Source organism: Camelus ferus, chromosome 9 (assembly GCF_009834535.1).
Source record: "Camelus ferus isolate YT-003-E chromosome 9, BCGSAC_Cfer_1.0, whole genome shotgun sequence".
Lineage (NCBI taxonomy): Eukaryota > Metazoa > Chordata > Mammalia > Artiodactyla > Camelidae > Camelus > Camelus ferus.
This window is the reverse complement of record NC_045704.1, coordinates 54386395-54405469: the sequence shown is the minus strand read 5'-3', so window position 1 is coordinate 54405469 and position 19075 is coordinate 54386395. Positions and strand designations below refer to the sequence as shown.

Sequence of the window (19075 nt, the reverse complement as noted above, 5' to 3'; positions counted from 1 at the left end):
GGAGGACCCCGAGTAGGAAGCTAAATACTATTATCTTTATTTGGAAAGCAATAGGGAAATACGAAGAATTTCTATCAGGATAAAATGACTGAAGTCAGAGTAATCTCTCAAAAGCACAAGTAGGCGAAAGTATTAGAGGAGATTGGTGAGAAGGCTAATGGCACTGCACGTATGGAAGAGTGAACGCACTGGAGTAGGGCCAGAGAAGTAAAAGGGTGAATGTGAAAAATGTGACGGGTTAAAAAAAATAAGACTTGGCATCTCATGAGGTGTGAAGCACAAGAGAATCAAAGATGACTTTTTTTTAAAAATACAGATCACTAAGAAGATGGTAAAAAAGCAAGGATAAAAGGAAGAGAAACAGACACAGTGTCCTCCGGGACATGAAGCTGTTAAATGATGATTTGGTGTAAGTAATGGCAATTTTCTTGCTTTCCTTCAAACAGTTTTGTTTTTAGTCAAAAACATAGAAAATAATAAGATATGGCATTTTTCCAGGAAAATTTTAACCTAAAAATAGGGAACAAAGACAGGAAAGACAAGAGATTGCTTAAAAACAATAAATGGTCTCCAATCTAATACAGTCGGCTCATCTGGCAACTGTTTCCAGAATATGCAAATATAACACATTTGGAAACATCTGCTCTTTAAAGAAATACACTATACACACACACACACACACACTTATGTGTGTGTGTGTGTATATATATATATATATATTTTTTTTTCCCTTTTGCAGATATTTATGGGACAGCCTGTTGGTAGCTGAAAAGGTGGACCCTGGGGCCAGAATGCGTTAGTTCAGATCCCAGCTCTGCCGCTTGCTACTTGCGTGCCTTTGGGCACATTACTTAACATCTCTGTGTTCTGGTTTCCTCAAATGCAAAACAGGGATAAAAAGAGTACCAGTATCTCCAAGAGTTGTTTTGAAGATTAAATGAGTTAAGTGGGTTAATACACAGCACTTTGTGTTATATATATGTTTAGTGTCATCTAAACAAGAATCCTGTATTTTGACAACAGAAATTAAGCTTTCTTCAGCCTATTTATCAACTAACATTGGAGAGCTTAGAAATAGGGAAACTAAAAACCGGAGGAGAGAGGAGTTCCTTCCTGTGAGTTTTATTTGGAAGTGCTTCTAAATAGCAAGGAAAAAGCAATACTTTAATGTTTAACAATTAAGAACTGAAAGCAAGTCACACACTTAACTATGTAAAGCTTATCAACTATAAATATGATAGAAACATAAAGGTTCTAACAATTTATAGCATACTGAGGGCAGGCTGAAAACTTTACAGCCAGACTTAAGTCTTATACAGTCAAAATAGGGACAAAAAAAAATGGTAAAACAGAAAGCAACCACGACTACTCCAGCAAGTGAGTTACGGCTCTCTTGCTCACACTGCCCCAACAGTAATTCACTGACGATGAGAAAGACTTATATCAATATTTTATCAGAAACCAAACGTACTGACCACTGCTTGGTTAATGAAGTTGGGCAGGCCATCTCAAGTTCATTTGGACAGGAAATTAATGGACTACTTCATACTTTGTACAGTCAGCCCTCACAGTAATAATATATTAAGTAAGGGAAATTCCCACACCCTTACCAGAGCAAGCATTCTCAAAACTGTTCTCACACTTTGTCTGATAAAGTCGGCCCCCTGTAACTGAAGAAAAACAAAGGCTATGCAAATATCCTAAATTTAAAATACATGAAAAGCTAGGTACCATGTATATATAATTCTAAAATCTTGGTAACTGCTCATTGTTTGCCCTAATCTGAAATAATTTGAAATATGAATATATGTATGTGTAAGTATGACAGAAACATTTTGCTGTACACCAGAAATTGACACAACATTGTAAACTGACTATACATCAATAAAAAAAGGGGGGAAAAATTGCATGAAATGAAACATTATGTTATGGTGCCACCTCCTGGTAACACAGTTGAAATGTTATCACAAGATTAACGTCAGCATGACAGTCTCCCTGTAGGATGTGAACATATTACTGCAGTAAAAATATTGTTTAGTGGTTACAACAATAAAACGTGTGAGAGGAGGGAGAAGGAGGAGGCTGGAAGGACGCTGCTGACTCCACCCGACGGGAGGGCATCCTGGCAAATGTTTTAAGAACCTGACAGCACATTTTTTGAGCATCTGATATAGGCCAAGCACAATGCTAGAAGCTAGGCTGCAAAGCTGAGGAGCGTGTGGTTAACAACTGCAACCTGAGACAGAGGTGTTATGGAATCACAGACTGAGGAGCCCAACTCAGGCCTTCTCTGACTACTGACAATAATTAAGCAGCGTTTCGGAAGAGGCCAAGTTAACTGGGTAAACGTGGGACAGGAAATTTTAGGCAAAAAGAACAGTACAAAAGTGAGGAGCTGAGACAATCATAACACGTGTTGGAGGAAAAGTCACTCAGTGGGACTCAAGGGAAGCATCTAGGTTGAAGAGCAGCAGAAAGAGTAGCCACAGGCCATATCACAAAAGGCCATACATGCTAAGTTAAGGGGTTTAAACTTTCTCCTAAAAGCTAACAGAAGTGTCAAGGTCCGACCCAAATTTTAGAAACATTTTCTGATGGTTTTCCTATGAGTTACCAATACTTCTAAAGTCACTGAGTAAGTATCTAGTATGCATTAGACATATCTCCTAAACAGATAATTCATTGAAAGAATTTGAAAACAAAACTAAAGAAAGCTACAACATGGCTCTGAAAGCATAAAAAAAAAAGTTGCAGAGGCTATATGAAATCATTCAAAATTACCTTTTAAACTCATCGTGGTAGAATTCCGACTTGCAAGTTACCATCTCGCCACCCTGGATGTCCTCGCGACTTCTGACTCCCCCAAATACGTACAGTTCCATGGCGACTCCACAGGCTACTGCTCCAAACCTGAAAGGCCACAAAGAGAGAGCACACTCAGTACTGGACTCACCACCCAAGACCTGATTCCCTAATTCCTCTTACGCGTGTTGTAGCTCCGGGGCAGGTCAATGTTTCACAAATACGTGGGCCTTCCCTTTTCAGGAAATGGATTATTCGTTTCGTGTCATATAAACCAAATGCCAAGCCAAGTAATAAAAGATGAGTTCGAAAGGAGGGCAAAGCAAAAGCCAGGAGAAGGGGACTCTGCACAGTCCACATCGCGTTCTCCCACCTCCTCTCTTTTAGGGGACAGATAGCCGTCCACTGCTGGGTCCTCGGGTCGTAACACTCCACAGATTCAAACAGTTTTCCGTATGAGCCTCCACCCATGGCATAGATTTTCTTTTTCATAGCCGCATAGCAGCCAATCTGAAAGGAGAAAGCAACAGTGGGGAAGGAAACATTAATTATTAAAGTCGGATGAGTGAATACTAACTTGGCTAGAGAGCCTGGGGAGACGTCCGGAAAATGATCTGACTGCTAACAGCAAAACTATGGTTTCTTCTAATACGACAACACGGGGCTTTAAAACTGAGAAGGCCAAGGGAAGACTCCTAGAGTTAATCCTTTTCTGAGGAGTAACACTACCTAATACTATTCCACTAAGTGAGATAAGTAAATAATCCTAATTTTTAAAGGACCTTTCCAGTCTTTCCATTCTTTCACCACTATGTGAAGATTCCAAGATGCAGATTCCATGGAGCAAGATGTCACTCGATTCCTGCCCCGAGTAAGTCAGTTGAAAGGCACAGACAGTGAGCGATCATGTTATGAGTGAACGCCTAGGGCACTGGACAAAGCCCTGGCCTGACGATGGACTTCCTGCCGCCACCCAGAATATAAATACTGACCAAGCACTAAGCAGCTCACGTGAGCCATGTGTCTGCTCACTGTGCAAGGAGTACCTTCGGATTAACGTTTCTCCCCAGTCCTGCATGATGATTAAGAAAACAGGCTTGGGAGATCTGGCTCCTGGGCTAGCGCCATCACAAGGCACTTATCAGGTGTAGACCCTGGACACAGTGGTCCTGCCCAGAGCCCACTGCTGGGGTAACCTCTCACACACACAGCTTCCCATCTTGGTGCTAAGGCTGATGACAGTGAAGGCAAGCTACCAACAGAGACAGAACTCTAGGGTGTGAATTCTCTTAATACTGCCAATTGTACTAAAAGGCATATGTAGGAAATGAAGCAACAGTAACTTTAAAGCCCAATTTGTGACTCAGTTATCACAAGGTAATAGTTCTCACCTTTCTAACCATGGTCAAATCAGGTTGCTTTGTCCAGGTTTTAGAATAAATATCATAACATTCCATGGAAATCAGCTCTTTTTCACCATCTTCTCCTCCTAAAATGTATAGCATTCCATCTATCTCCACGATTCCAAAGTTGTGTCTTGCCTGAAAAGACATCAAAGATCTTAGACAAAACGCCAACTAATCAGACTGAAAACTGATATTCATACATTTAATAAAAATGACTTATATCACTATATCCCAGCATTCCAGCAAGGAGGTGCCAGGCTCAAAACCATCTCTCTTAAATATTTCTGAAGACTTCCCTAGTAGCTCACTCTCCATCACAATGGACAGAGAATCCCATCCAGGAATTTCCCAGAACTAGCAAATTACACGCATGGTGAATTCACTGGCAGAACCATCACTTTCTACTCAAAACAGCTCACAGCAAGAAAAAGAACTATTGCCTTCTGGTTCAATAAAATGATCTTTGTACAGCAATGGGCAGAAAGTGGTTCCAAGTGAAGGTGTGAAAGACAAGGAAGATTTGTGGCAAGAGGGCTGTTGTGGCCGGGAGAGGCTGGGGAGGACCCGGCGGGGGACTGTCTGGAGCGAGCAAGCCCGAGGTGTGGCACACTCATCCATGCATGGTACTTCCTTTGTGCCCAGCATGACTCTAGCATGGAAGAGAGAGTACCGGACAGACAGACAAAATCCCCTGCCATCTGAAAGGATGTACGAATGATTCAAACAGACCCTCCAGGGTATGAAGAGAAAGGAAGCAGGAGAGGAGAAAGTGGGGAGCCAGGGGCCGGGGGAGGCCTCACTGGGAAGGAGCTACCGGGACAAACACCAAAGGAAGGAAGGAAGGAAGCGGCATGCCACATGGCATCTGGCAAAGGTCCTGGCAAGGGTCTGGAAGCCAGCGCACTTCTAGAAGGGCTGAGAAACTGCAGGGAGGCCAGACTGAGCAGAGGGAAGGCACAGAGAGGAGCACCAGGAGGGTGGGCACTAGGTGGGGTGGGAGGGGGGTTGGCAGGGCTGCTACTTCTTTTGCAAAACAAACAAAAGGGCTAAAGGGAAAAAAAAGAAACACATCGAACAAATTTAAAAAGCAGTATTTTACCTCGTTCATCGGTGGCAATGCAGTCCATGTATTTGCATCCGGGTCATACTTTTCTCCTGAGCTCAGGGTCTGCTTGTTTTCATCCTGGCCCCCAAATACAAACAAAAAGCCTTCTGCAAAAATCAAAGGAGACACACAAGAAAGTTGAAACGTGTTTTTAACACCCATCTCCTGGGAAATATAAATGCCGTCATTGTAGAGACAGTATGTGGAGAAAGCTGCTCTGACAACAATGGACTTGAGATCTTTATCATATTTCACTCGATCCCTGGTGATGGAGCCAAATCTCTGAGTCACTGTGACCGTTTTCCTTCACCTGGGGTCTCTGAGCAGATTCCCACTACCCTGCAGCTTAAAAGGACCACTGACACCACCCACCTGGTCACCGAGCGACTCTGCGTTGTCTCAGCACATTTATTCTGCCCCCAGGCTCCATGAGTCTCGCACAGCATCTGAACCACAGCCCATATCTACACATCCAAGACCCCAGGAACACTCAGGTCCGGACACCAGTGTGCACATAATTTTTGAACTTCCTAACTTGGGTAATGGTAGTTTAGGTTATTCTACCAACACTTCAAGACTACTTTGTTTTAAAAATGTTTTACCTAGTTAGATAGAACATTTTTTAAATAAAATAGTCTTCTTAAAGGAGAAGAAGCCAACAAGACAATACGGTGAAACTAAAGGGGAACGTGGGCCCTAGAGAGGTTACCATGCATGGAAACCATTTAGCTCTGAGGGCATGTAGCCATCTGGGAAAAACTCAGTTTTTCTTTTAATGGCTTTTAGGGATGAAAAAAGACAGAAATCTAAATCCCAGGCCCACAGAGAGTGTGGCTTCTGGCAGGAGAGGCTCTCCAAGTTCTAATCCTCAGGATGAAGACCAACTAGAACTGGAAGCCAGATTTAAATCTCCTTGCTCGTCTAGGAAATCTCAACATTTGAATTTGATATTCAGTAATTACAAATTAGTAGCATTTTCAGGCAACTGGCAGAAACAAATGCAAAACTTCCATGGAAGAAAGCACCTTTATCTGAGTTTTAGAGTCTAACATTCTAAGATTTTAAAACATCAAATTATTCCCATAAATAAGTTTTAATAAAATGATCAGCACCTGGACAAAGATACTCAGTTAGACAAAGGAACTAGACTCTGCGAAGAACCAGCAGAAGTGGAAAATAGTAAGTAGTCTTGCAAAGGTTTCAAATGTCAAATAGGAGAATAATCAGAAAGATGATAAAACAACAATGCTTACTATGTTTAAAAAATAAAGGACAAATTGAAGATAACTCTATAGCATGGACTACAGCAGTGAAACAGCAGATTTGAAAAAAAAAATTTAAAGATAATTTCTAGAAATAATAAAAGATGGAAGTAGATAAAATTCAATGGATAGATTTAATGGCGGACTCGTCACAGTTAAAGAAAAAATTCATTAAACGGAAAATACATCAAAAGAAATCACAAAGAAGGCAACAAGGAGAGGCAAAAGATGAAAAACAAAACAAAAAAGGTAGCAGGCAGAGGATGGAGTAAAAAGGTCTAGTCATGTTTAATCTGACTTCCAAAGGCAGAGGGAGAGAGAACAGAGCAAGGACAACATGTGAAGACACACGAGTAAGAAATCAGATTTGCTGAAAAGGCCAAACCACAGAGTCAAGATGCCCAACAATCCACAAATATGGTAAAATCTCAAATAAAATATTCACTTAAGCACACCAGAGTGAAATGGCAGAAAAATAAAGACAAAAAGAAAATCTTAAATACAGCTCAGAGAAGACAGAGCTTGAGACTGACAACGGACTCAACAATGAAGGACAGAAGTCAGTGGAAAAACATCTTCAGTGTGCTAAACAGTAGTGGATGCCAACCAGGGGGAGGGCACAGCTCAGTGGCAGAGTGCGTGCTTCGCATGCATGAGGTCCTGGGTTCAAGCCCTAGTACCTCCATATACAAACAAACCAACCTAATTATTCCCCACCCCCCAGAAACCCAAACAAAAACCAAAATGAAACAAATAAAAAATAGTGGATGCCAACCAAAAATTCTATACCCAACAAAAATCAGGATGAAGGCAAAATAATGACATTTTTAGACAAACAAATGGAAGAATTTGCTACCAGTAGACCCACATTAAAGAAAATTCAAAAGGATGAACTGTAGAGAGAAGGAAAATGATCCTAGATGGAAAGTCTAAGGAGTAAGAGGGAAAAACAAAGAAAGTGGTAAATATGTGAATAAATCTAAACGAATACTATCTACAGATACATGTGTAAGACAGATAAACAGAACATATGTATATATGTAAATATTTACTTGTAAATAGTCATGTATTTCAATACCGTGAAACTGTGGAACATGAAAAATGGAGTATAAATGTACTGATTAACTTTAGACTTTGCTAACTTAACAATACACGCTGTGGATTCTAAGATAACTTCCAAGGAAATACAGACACAGAATTTAACTTTTAACCTGGTGGAGAGGGGAAAAACTGAGTGACAATGAAAGTCAAACTTTTTTTTTTTTTTAAAGGCCAGAAAAGAGAAGTGTGGAACAGGCCGGACAAATAGAATTATGCCATCATTTCACGACTTTGGTCAACACAACTGGACACAATTCATTCCCTCATTGTATCAAGTATCTGAAACACCAACCCCTCTAGGAAATCTGACAATTAGTGATACAGGAACTTTTGTGGTGGGTGTGCATGAAAATTGTGCACATGTGTACACAGTATGGGAGGAAAATTTAAGGATGCTAAATCTGGGAAGACAGAACAGGGAAATCAGACCCACATCCTGTTGGCTACACAACTCCATCCAGCTGATTATTGCAGATAAATACTACACTTACTGTAGAACTCATAAATTGATTCTATTTCTATTCTATAGCTTTAGACATTTGTAAAATATGGTATGGTGTGGTACAGCTTAAACATTTTAAGGTAATGTTAGTGGGCAAGCAGAGACCATAAAAGAAGGGTTTCAGGAGGACTGCTGACAATAATTTGAATTAAAGAAAATGGTACTAGTGGGGTGAACCCTTAAAAGGCAGATTCAAGGTGAAGAGAGAGGTGGACAGGACAAGCTCTCCCACCACCTCCTGGGGTGAGAGCTTTGAATAATGTGAAGCTGTTTCTGAACTTGCAAAGTTCAAGTGAAACACACTCCCATAGTAAAATAACTTAAGCCGTAACCAATATACGTAATGCTTTCTGAAGTTTCATATGAAATGCCTGTTGTTACGTGACACTTTTATTTTGAATACAGTTACAAGTTGTAATTCCAAGTTGCAAGATGGGGGACTATCATGGTGCAAAGAAACTCTGTGTGTCAGGTGTGATTACACAGCTAATGGGGTGGTAACAGTCACTGAGTTTTGCTCTTCTGCCATTTAAGTCATCAAATAAAGTGCTTCTCTACTAATATCTTAAAACTAGCTATGTATTTAAGACTCGGGAGCAAGAAAGACTGACAGCAGACACTTTTCTTACCATAGTCTTAAAAGCTAGAGCTCCCCTGAAACTGTTATCACAGAGAGATAATAAAATTGTATCTTTAAAAGGTTTTGAGTCATTCTGCACAACCCTGCAATTCCATATTCCTCGCTCTTGTGTTTAAGTGAAGTTGACCACAGCACGGTACCTGCAGAGAGAACTCCATGGTTGATTCTCGGCATGCTTAAAGGCGCCAGCTCAATCCAAAGCTGCCGATTTGGGTCGTAGAGTGGGCACATGCATCGCATCGCTGCTGTGGGTTTCCGTGAACTAAGGAAATAATTGATTGGCGGTTAATGTGTCTCATGTAGTTCTGCTTATAATAACTACGACTAGTTTTACTGCTCTGAACAATGTTTCAAACGTTAAAAAAAATCTACTGCTATTATGTGTTAGATATTGAAAAATATGTATGAATTCTTGTTTATGTGGGAATCCCTCTTTCGTTATACCACTAGTCAAACAGCTCACAACCACACTTACACTCTCTCTTCTCCACCGACGGTCACGATGCATTCTGAGTACCCCCGGGGCTTGAAGTTGGCCAGCATGGCCTCACCCTGCTGCGGCTGGCTCAGGGGTATGTTGCTGCACTCCTTGACGATCTCTCGGACTAACGGTTCATTCAGCATCTGTTCCCGTAAATAGCTGGAGTCTAACCCTGAAACCCACAGCGCTGACATAACATCCTTCATGTGGACCTGCAGAGGAGGGCAGAGCATGGGGTGCACACAAGGGAAAGGCGACACGGTTTTTAGAACATACGTTTTCCGACTTGTGGGAAAGTAAAATTGCTGACACTGACAGTCAGCTTCGCAACTGCAGGTGTAAGTGGCCATACTGCCTGGATGTGCTTAGTGGCCCCTTTCCTTCTACTTCCCATGGCTTTGATAAACAAAAGTTTAATTTAAAAAATCATCACTTCACATTTATATCTGATATATCACTGCATAGTTTCAAGCAGCTTTCTTCACGCCCAAAACGGTTCCCACAGCAAAGCGAAACTTAGAAGAACTCTGCTATGAGCTGCTGTATTTCACATACTTGGATGTGCTGTGAGTTAAATCACATTTAAAAATAAGCATTATATACAGCAACATTGTGACAGAATATGGTAGATTTGATAATGAAAATGTATCAACATTAATGTTACAGGAAATTATCTGAAAAAGCACCCCCACAAATCCTGATAATCATCATCATCATCATCATTCCTCCAGTAAATACTGTTATAAATTATCTAACATGTATAATATGAATTATATACTTTTCAAGCTTAATCATTAAACTCGACCCAACAGACTACAGCATCCTACATACATAAGGTGACTAGTCTGTCTTGGTTTTGAAATCGTCATTTAAGATAAACTCTTCTACACCCTGAGTAATAAAGGCCAACAGTCCTTACGGCATCAAGTTCAGATTAACCAAAACATGAAGTGCCTCTTGTCTCCCTCCCAGCCACTTCATCGCACACGTCCTCACCACTTTAAGGCAAGAAAAGGGTTAGAGAGAAGTTACTCTGGTGGTCGCAGCAAGATGGAAACCCTGCCTCCCTCCCTAATTTACCATCAGTGTGGAAGACAGAACGCTAACTGTACCAACTGTGCTGAGATCACAAACGTGGTTTCTAAATGCACGTGCTCATGGGCTTGCAGAATTTAGAAACTACAAGATAATCATCAAAATATAAGTCAAGAGTTATTAAGAACAATTAAAAATGTAATTATGCATTCTGAAAGCCACTCTGAAACCTAATACATTTCTTTATTTTGAATACAGTAACTGAAGCCAGTCTCTAATTTATAAATAGTGGATGTAAAGCCTTGTGAGTCTGCTCCCTCCAACAATGTATTATCAGTTTGGATCTCAAGCCTGATAATCTCTAAGACTCTTCCTTCCCAGGCTGTCACTCCTAGAACCTTCCTAATGGAACTGCATTGCCATGAAAACTCCAGAATACTATCCGCTTTCTCCTCGACTGGTGTCAATCACTCCAGGGAAAGCCTATGGCCCTCGCCCCTCACCCCTCTGCCAGGACACCACGCACCCTTTCCTCACCCCACTGCCTGCATCAGAGACCCTATAGGGGTTAGCCCGACACTGTAGTGCGAAGTATGCTCAAAGCTAGGGTGAGGAGTACATGGTGCATTGCTATACTCTCCAGCTTAAGCCTGAAATACATTTTCCCATTAAAAACAACATTCAGAGGACATTATGTTACTTATAAGTATGAACACTTTCACTGATGTATTATGGGTTACATGGACTTTGGCAGACTGGTCTGGAAAACCAACTGCTTTAGTGATCCAACGGGAAGATGCTTTACAGGTTATCTTTCAGATCACAACTTTCAGTCTTTCAAGTTGAAAGAGAATGAAAAAATACCTTGAGTTTGGATTAAAAATAAACAAATAAATGAATGAGCAAGTGAAAAGGCAAAGTCGGATCCCGCTATGAAGTGCAAGTACCTTTCTTATTTCTGTGTCATGTGCTATCCATCGAATGACTGCTTCAAACACGTATCTTTCATTGCCAACGTTTAACTTCTCAAGAGAAATCACTTCTTTAAGCTTCTGAGGACTCAGTTCTAGGAATTCTTCTGTGCTGCTGACGTCCCGGAAATGAGTCTCCAGGTACTCGGTGGCCAGGTAGTGGACGTGGTGCAGGCAGTAATGAAGTGCAAAGTCTCGGATCCCGATGCAGTTCTCGGCAGCAATGCAGCCTTCTAAAAACTCACAGCACAGGGTCTTCAGATCTGTCAGCAGCAGCAGGTCTGCGGCCTGCACAACATCTTGGATGGTATCTTCATTTAGCCGGATCTGTAAGGATAATCAGAGATATTTTATATTGGAATGTATGTATTTAGAACCCAAACCACTAATCTATTAGGCTGAACCACATGAAAGCTCCATTTCTGTAGGTCAAAGATGACTGGAAATTGACAATTTCGTATAGTTCAACACAGTACTTTGTTTTCAAGAAGAGTTGGAGGGCACCAATGAGCCTTCAGATAACACAGGCAGGTTAACTGGCTGGTTAACTTTCCCCAGCTCCTTCCTCGCTTTACTGATGTTAACCACCAATGACCCCTCCAAGGGGAACTGTCCATGGTGCTCACTTCTATACTTAGGAGGAAAAACCTCCAATGACTGAAATGCTTAGGAAGTGGCAAGTTCTGCATTTTATGCTAAACTGAAGGCAATTTCTTTAAATCCTAGCACCCGAACTGATGAAAATCTTGCCTCCAATTATACTAGGTACACTCTTTTGCCAATGGTATGCCAAAGACTGTATACGGCCCCTTCAAGACAGGGAGAGGGAGATCCACACTGTCTAGAGCCTCATTCTGAACACCAAACATCGTACTTGGTGCAACAGGCACAGTCTGGTCTCAAAGCTACTTTCTGGAGTAAATTCCTAATATGAATTTTTAAAAAAAATCATCGTGAACATTTACTCGTCCTTAATTTTCTTCAGTTTTCTGACTGATGCTTCTTCTTCCATCCATGTCAGTTTTTCCATGCACTAGTGGAGCACCATAAAGAAACAGGCCCCTAAAATACCGCCACAATCACAAGTGGTCCAGATTCTCCCAAAGAATGGGTACTTCTTTAGGAAATGTGAAGGAGAGATTTCGTGGAGGAGTGCAGCAAGAAACATTTTACCACAATTTACACAATGTGTACATAGATTAAAGAAAAAAAGTGTAACTGTCCCTTGGAAACTGAGCAATAAAACTGGAGAGAAGTTTGTCGAGTAAGCCACAAATTAGGAGAAATTTCCCATTTACGTGACATACTAAATTTAGCCAGAATACAGCAGATAGCTATAGACTATTTAAATATAGGCATGTGTGGAAAACAAAAAAGCAGCACTAAATCTAAACTGCCAATTCAGGAGTTTGTTAAGACTTACATTGCAACTGGGGTTTTTAAACCATAACTAATTTAAATTGGGAACAAAACCTAGACGTCAATTTGTAAATAAGTTTTCAAGTTTCAAATGCAAGCTGGAACATGAATCTGCTCTTACTGGCTTATAACCTGTTATAACTGCCACTGAACTGATTTTACAAGTTAGATAGGAGTTTGGTCCTAAGCTTGGTTCTATGATGCTACAGAGCATCTCCAGCACTTTAAGAGCTGTCCCCAAATGGATTTAAGTTAATTTATTTTTAACACTCATACACATGTGCATAACTTTACTTCCACACACTCACCACCTAGGGTTCAGAGAAAAGAGAGAGCAGTAACATAATGAAATGAAATAAAAAACTTCAAAAGGGACGAGGGATGACAATCACTGACTCTGGACAGAATGAATGTATTTAGAGAAAGTTATGCAGTACACTCAGAATATTTAGAAAACATCTAGGAGACAGAGCCTTTACAGAAAGGAAAATTAAAACCAGAATGAAGAAGAAGGAATTAAGGAGAGAGCAAGACACCAGTCCTCGAAAGGAGCAGAGATAAAACTCCCTCTCATATAACCAGGCATAAGGCACACTGACTTCCTCCTGACTCACACCTAACATTAGTCTTCAGAGGCCTCGTACTATACTTAAAATCACATCAATAGGGTAGTAGGGGTTGGAGGAGGGCAAAGAAAAGGAAAGGATCACTGGTCACTAATCACTTTCCTCCTTAGGTTTCACGAAATCCCCAGAAATCTAAGTGGGTCCAGGGAGTACAGGGAAATGAGAAAGAAGGAATGCAGGTGGGACAGGGATGCTGGTCCTCCTGAGGCAACAGGACCAAGGCATCATGAACACAGTGCAGGTGCCTGTCACCTGTGTGAGTCTGGAAGTCTTTATTTCCACAAAGTCACCCCCACTGCCCAGGGAGGCTCCTATTTCCACACTACAGACACAGAACGAGTCCCCCAACAGTTGTGGGTACAAAGCAAGACTGGAATTAAGATTTAAAAACAAAAAGACAGCGTGTCTCAGACTGGAAGGTGGAGCTCAGAATGGCAGAAACCAAAACTGGGATTTGGGTAAGACCTTACTTTGTCTGCTTTTCTTTGGAGAGCAGAGCCCAGGAAGAACAGCCTCGGGTGCCGGGTCCGGCAGGAGGCCCTCGTCAAGCACACAGTGACAGAAGATGAAGATCACAGTGTGGCTTGGTCACAGAATGGATGAAGGAGACCCTCACCCTAGCTTGAAAAGCCTCTACTCAGTCCTCCTTCCTCGGTGTCTCATCATACCTGCCCACTGAAGATGTAATCCAGGATCTCTCTCATAACCATTACCGATATCCCTTCAAGTTCAATCTTATAGGTTGATCCATCATCTTTTGGAGGGTTATAGTTTAACTTTGTCCTAAGAAAGGGAAAAAAATGTAAAATTTCTATGAAAGAACAGAAATAGCTAAAATATTTACGTACTAAATACTCTATAAAGTATATAATTATCAGTATATGAATCCCACCTAGAAAATTTAGTTTGTTAATGTTAGATCAGCATATTTTTTATGACTTTCAACTACAAAGCATTTGTTCCAGGATTCAGAGTGCTACTTCTTAAAAAACAAAATGTAACGGACAACCAAAGCACGACGGTCCATGTGAGCAAGGATCTTCACTTCACCTCGGGAACCCCAGGCCCTTTAGGCTTATTTTTCCTATGTATTTAATTATCTACTCATTTTCCTTAATGTGACAAGGACCCCACAAACCTACCACCCAAAACAAAAGCCAGGACCCTGACAATGACCTGCTTCTAACCAAATCGTTGTTTCCCACTAAGCCATTCCTCTCCTGCCCCACTCGAAGTAACTATTATCCTAAATCCTACGTTCAGTTTTCCCTTGCTTTTTTATTTTTGCATCCATGAAATATATATAATCTAAAACACATGTAGCTTTGTTGATAGCAAATGTATATACACAATTTAAAGTCGTTTCTAGTTTTATAAAAGTATTTCCTGTTCTCTGTAATCTTTTGGGGCCAACTTTTTTCATTTCATATTATATTGCTAAGAGTCATTCATATGGCTGCATATTTGCATGGGTTCTTATGTTCTTTCTGCCATATAATATGCTACTGTCCTGCTGATGGACACTAGACTGTGGCCCCAGGTTTCTAGCACTGTGAACAGCACTGCTCTGACTGTTCTTGTATATGCCTCCTTTTATAATATGCAAAAGAATTTCTCTTGGGTGTATCCCTGGAAATTAAGCTAATTTCTTCTCCACAGTATGAGACGACACTCAATTATTCTCCAAAGTCATTGGAGCAGTTTTCAGCCTCATCTGGTATGTGGAGGGAATCTGCGGACCCACAGACTCCACAGCACTTGACCGACTCTGTCACGCTTCCTAAATTCTGCCAATCCAGTGAGTAAAACGTGGTCTCCAGCTGTGGTTGTGATCTGCATTCCCCTCCTTACCCAGGGGCTGAACATCTCCCAAGTCTGTGGTCACATGTGTTTCCTCTTCTGTGAAACACACTTCAGTTCAAGTCTCATTTTTAATTGAGTTAACTGCCCTCCTTATCCTGAACTGTAGGTGTTCTTTATTATATTCTTGATGTTAATCCTTTGGCAAACTTGATGCTTTTTTTTTTAAGGTGATGAACAATTTGAAAAATAATTTTTCAGTCCATGCTTTTTGTGTGTTGTTTAAGAACGAGTGCTTTTCCCAAGGTCTAAGATACTCCTAATTTAGCAGTGAGGGCAACTAAGGTACAACCAGGGCTGCACTCAAGGTCCTGTAAGGCTCGAAGCTGATGGGACAAAGAAGCCATGGTGGGAGGGGTGCATGAGCTAAGCGAGAAGAGATTAACAGAGTTAGGGATTCCCAGGTCCCTGTTCCATGTAGACATGCGACTCCCCAGCCAGGCTAGTCAGGCTCCCCACGGAAGCTCCAGCGGAAGACAGGTGACAAAACTCTGGAGCATGTAAGACGGAGGAAGCGGGGTCTCTGGACAGGGGATCAGCAGGCACATCCGAACGCAGGTGCACTGCACCAAAAACAGAGAGAGTTAAGAGAGTGTTTGCACTAAATGCTGAGAGCAACAGCCTTTTTTTCCCCAATTTTGCTCCTAAAATACTGAAAGCCAGACCTCACCCTCCAGGCAAGAAACTGGATGACTTTTCTGGAGTCATCTGATCAGCCCCAAAGGAAAGATCTAAAAGCACAGATCTGCCTCAGGAAAATGACCCAGCCTGACCACGCAACCGTGAAACCTACTGTCAATAAGCCCAACCTCTGGGCTCTGAACTTCCTGTACATTTTGGAGAGCACTTGTGAACTGTCCTCATGTCACACCACACACAGAAAAGGTAATATGACTCTGGGGTAAACAGATGAGGCCGTGTGCGGCCCAGGGGTGGACAGGGGCCCCGGTCTCCCCGATGCTGTCCAGTCACTCTGAGGGCTGTCACCACTGTTATCTTCACATGCTGCAGCATCTTTTTTTGGCACATGGGTTAAGGAACTCTGCTTTAGAGCCCCACTGTTAAAACTGAGCAAACAGGACTCAACAGATATGTGACAAAGAAGAAAGACAAACCAAAATCAACAGGAAATAAGTCAAGTTGGAGGAATTACAGATTATGCAAGATGAAAAGTCAAGGGGGGAAAAAAAAGAACATCTTTCATTAATATTCCCAAAAAGAAAAGAGAGGATGCTGTGCTCATGAAACAAGAATAGGATGCTCTAAAAGGGAACATTCAGAGAACAACAATAACAAGATTTTAAAGACTACAAAAAAATTGTAGGTATCTCCCAGAAAAGAAAGCAAAAAAGACAAAGGTATAAAATAGGTGAGACAAGTTAAAAAAAAACTGGAAGATCAGTCTGTAAGGTTAACATCTGAAAAATAGGAATGCCCACGCAAAAAAGAATATATTATCATGTGCTCATAACAATGGATAAAAATACCCCTTTCCAAGGAATATCATCATAATACTTCAGAATACCAGAAAGAGAAAACTTCTTACAAGCTTCCAGAAAGAAAAACAGGTTACAGAGAAAGGAATGGGATTAATGACTTCATACCTCTAAATGGAACTTAAATATCCATGTGGAAATGACTCCAAAATTCTGAAGACAAATTATTTCCAACCTAGATTTTTATAACTAGCTAAACTACCAATCAAATATCAGGACAGAATATATATTTTCACCCATACAAAGTCTCAGAATAATTTATCTCCCATGCAACCTTTCTCACAATGCTACTGGAAAAAGTGCTCCAATAAACATCAAGAAAGAGAAAGATTCTGGACTGAAAATGACGTGATCCAACACAGGACAGCAGCAAAGGGACCGGTGAAGGATGGTCCTAGGATAACAGCTATGTGCCAGTAGAAGACAGCTGGTCCATTCTGGTGCAGTGGGAGGCCTTGGTAGACCTTTAAGAACCTGAAACTGATAGAATACATAACGCACCTGAAGGTATAAAGATGATACTTAGAGAACCAAGCTTCGCCCTTGAATTCCGTATCTGCCATTCCTGACTCTATAGTTTCTACTGAACTAATAGTTTTACTCAAAAGGCAGCTCTTTTCTGCTTGCCACACCCTAGGTTTATCAGTAAATGTCAGTCAATTCTCAGTCAAGAGAGAAAAATAGTCTAAGTGGCAAGAATAATACCTAAATCATTAATATTTGGCTCTGAAATGTACCAGATGCAGACGTGTCTTCCAGGGATGCTTCACTAGGGACTTCATGACTCTTTGTATGTCTTAGTTCCTGTGCTGGTTGTTGACATATTGCCTCTCAGCTCCAAATCCACCCTTTTTGAATGCTCTGTGAAAATGCATCTGGGCCTTTGGGATAGTTTTCTTTCATTAACTGATGTGATGTGAGCTTTTCAGTCAAGGGTGCTGGGGAAACACTCCAGGAGGAGAGAGTTTTGCTCCCGGGCTCTGGTACCGCAGCTGGGCGGCTCTGGCAATATAGGCAGCCAGCAGCGCCCTGAGGCTTTCCCTGGAACTCCCAGAGGCAACTCTGCAGGAAACTTGTTTCTGGTGAGACACGTCCCTGTGAACACTCTTCCCAGGCCCTGGAGAGGACAGATTTCTAGCAAGTTCCAGAGGGCTGATTTCAAGCAAATTCCACCAATATGGCTTCTCGGCCACGCAGTGAGCCATGGCTGCGTCCTGTCCAACAAAGTCTGGGTCTCAGCCCTGGGGGTGGTGGCTGCTCCTCATATCAGCTATCCCTTTAATTTTGAGTTTTCTTTACTTTTCAGTAGCCAATCCCTCATTACTCCAATCTCCTGTTGTAGTTAAACATTCTTTACGTTAAAACTTTCCTTTTCTAATTACTACATGGTTTCTTTCTCCTGCCTAGACAAGACTGAAGAGTCTTTAACCAATTCAAAGGCAGTAGCCCCAAAATGTGTTCAGAAAGAAGGGCATCACCAAGCATTAGAGCTGTTCAGACAGGAGCTGGCTGTGCCTGCCTATGGGCTGTGGACAGTGGTGGGAGGAGGGGACTGGGCTGACGGAAGGGGTGACAAGGACACCATTCACCGTGTCCCTTTTTATTTTTCAACCATGTGACTGGATTTTTAAAAAGACAACTATACAGTCATATAGACAACTGTACAGTCCCTGGTATCCATGAGGGATTGATTTCAGGACCTATACGGATACCAAAATCTGCAGATGCTCAAGTCCTATGGTCTGCTGCTGTATTCACATCTGTAGATTCAAACAACCACAGGGGGTGTACAGCTGACCCTTGGACAACACGGGTTTGAACTGTACGGGTCCACTTATACGTGGGTTTTTTTTCAATTCATCTGTGTATAAGTAAACCTGTGCAATGTTGAAAAAAAATCCACATGTGTGTGGGCCTGCACAGTTCAAACCCATGTTGTTCAAGGGTCAACAGTCCTGCAGTATGTTTTCACAATGAAAAAGACCCCTTTCAAAGGGTACAGTTTTCTTTCGGCAGATGGCAGAGTATAGACAATGGCTAAGAAGACAGAAAAAAAAGACTCCTCTAAATATGACCATGGAGGATTTCAGGCTTCTATAAAATCTGGTCCTTTTCAAAGCCCTGAAAAAATGAATCATTGTACAACTGAAGTCTCTAAACATTTGAGGGTTAAATTACAAAACTTTATTTTAATTATGGTTTAATTTCAGATCCTTAGACCTGTCCCCAAAACTTCCCATATCCTGCCCCACTTTTGATCTCTTCCTAATATCATCTGTGATATCCAGTTCCTACCAGTTTAAGACTACTTCAAATGCCAGTTCCACAAAAAGTTTCCCGTATCACTCCATCCTGCCACAGGCTGCACC

General features: G+C 41.4%; 1 protein-coding gene across 3 annotated transcripts in view; it reads right to left on the bottom strand.

The window, feature by feature from the left end:
* Window positions 1-19075, bottom strand: part of GAN (gigaxonin) — a 58830-nt gene that overhangs the window by 20121 nt on the left and 19634 nt on the right. For 2 of the 3 annotated variants that reach the window (XM_032486841.1, XM_032486842.1), the window contains 8 exons: window positions 14019-14133; window positions 11282-11632; window positions 9294-9511; window positions 8959-9080; window positions 5308-5420; window positions 4194-4343; window positions 3176-3312; window positions 2782-2910 (listed from right to left, as the gene is read on the bottom strand). In XM_032486841.1, coding sequence (XP_032342732.1) covers window positions 2782-2910; window positions 3176-3312; window positions 4194-4343; window positions 5308-5420; window positions 8959-9080; window positions 9294-9511; window positions 11282-11632; window positions 14019-14133 — 1335 coding nt within the window. The remainder of the gene's footprint in view (window positions 1-2781; window positions 2911-3175; window positions 3313-4193; window positions 4344-5307; window positions 5421-8958; window positions 9081-9293; window positions 9512-11281; window positions 11633-14018; window positions 14134-19075) is intronic. The other variant, XM_032486843.1, reaches the window with a different exon arrangement.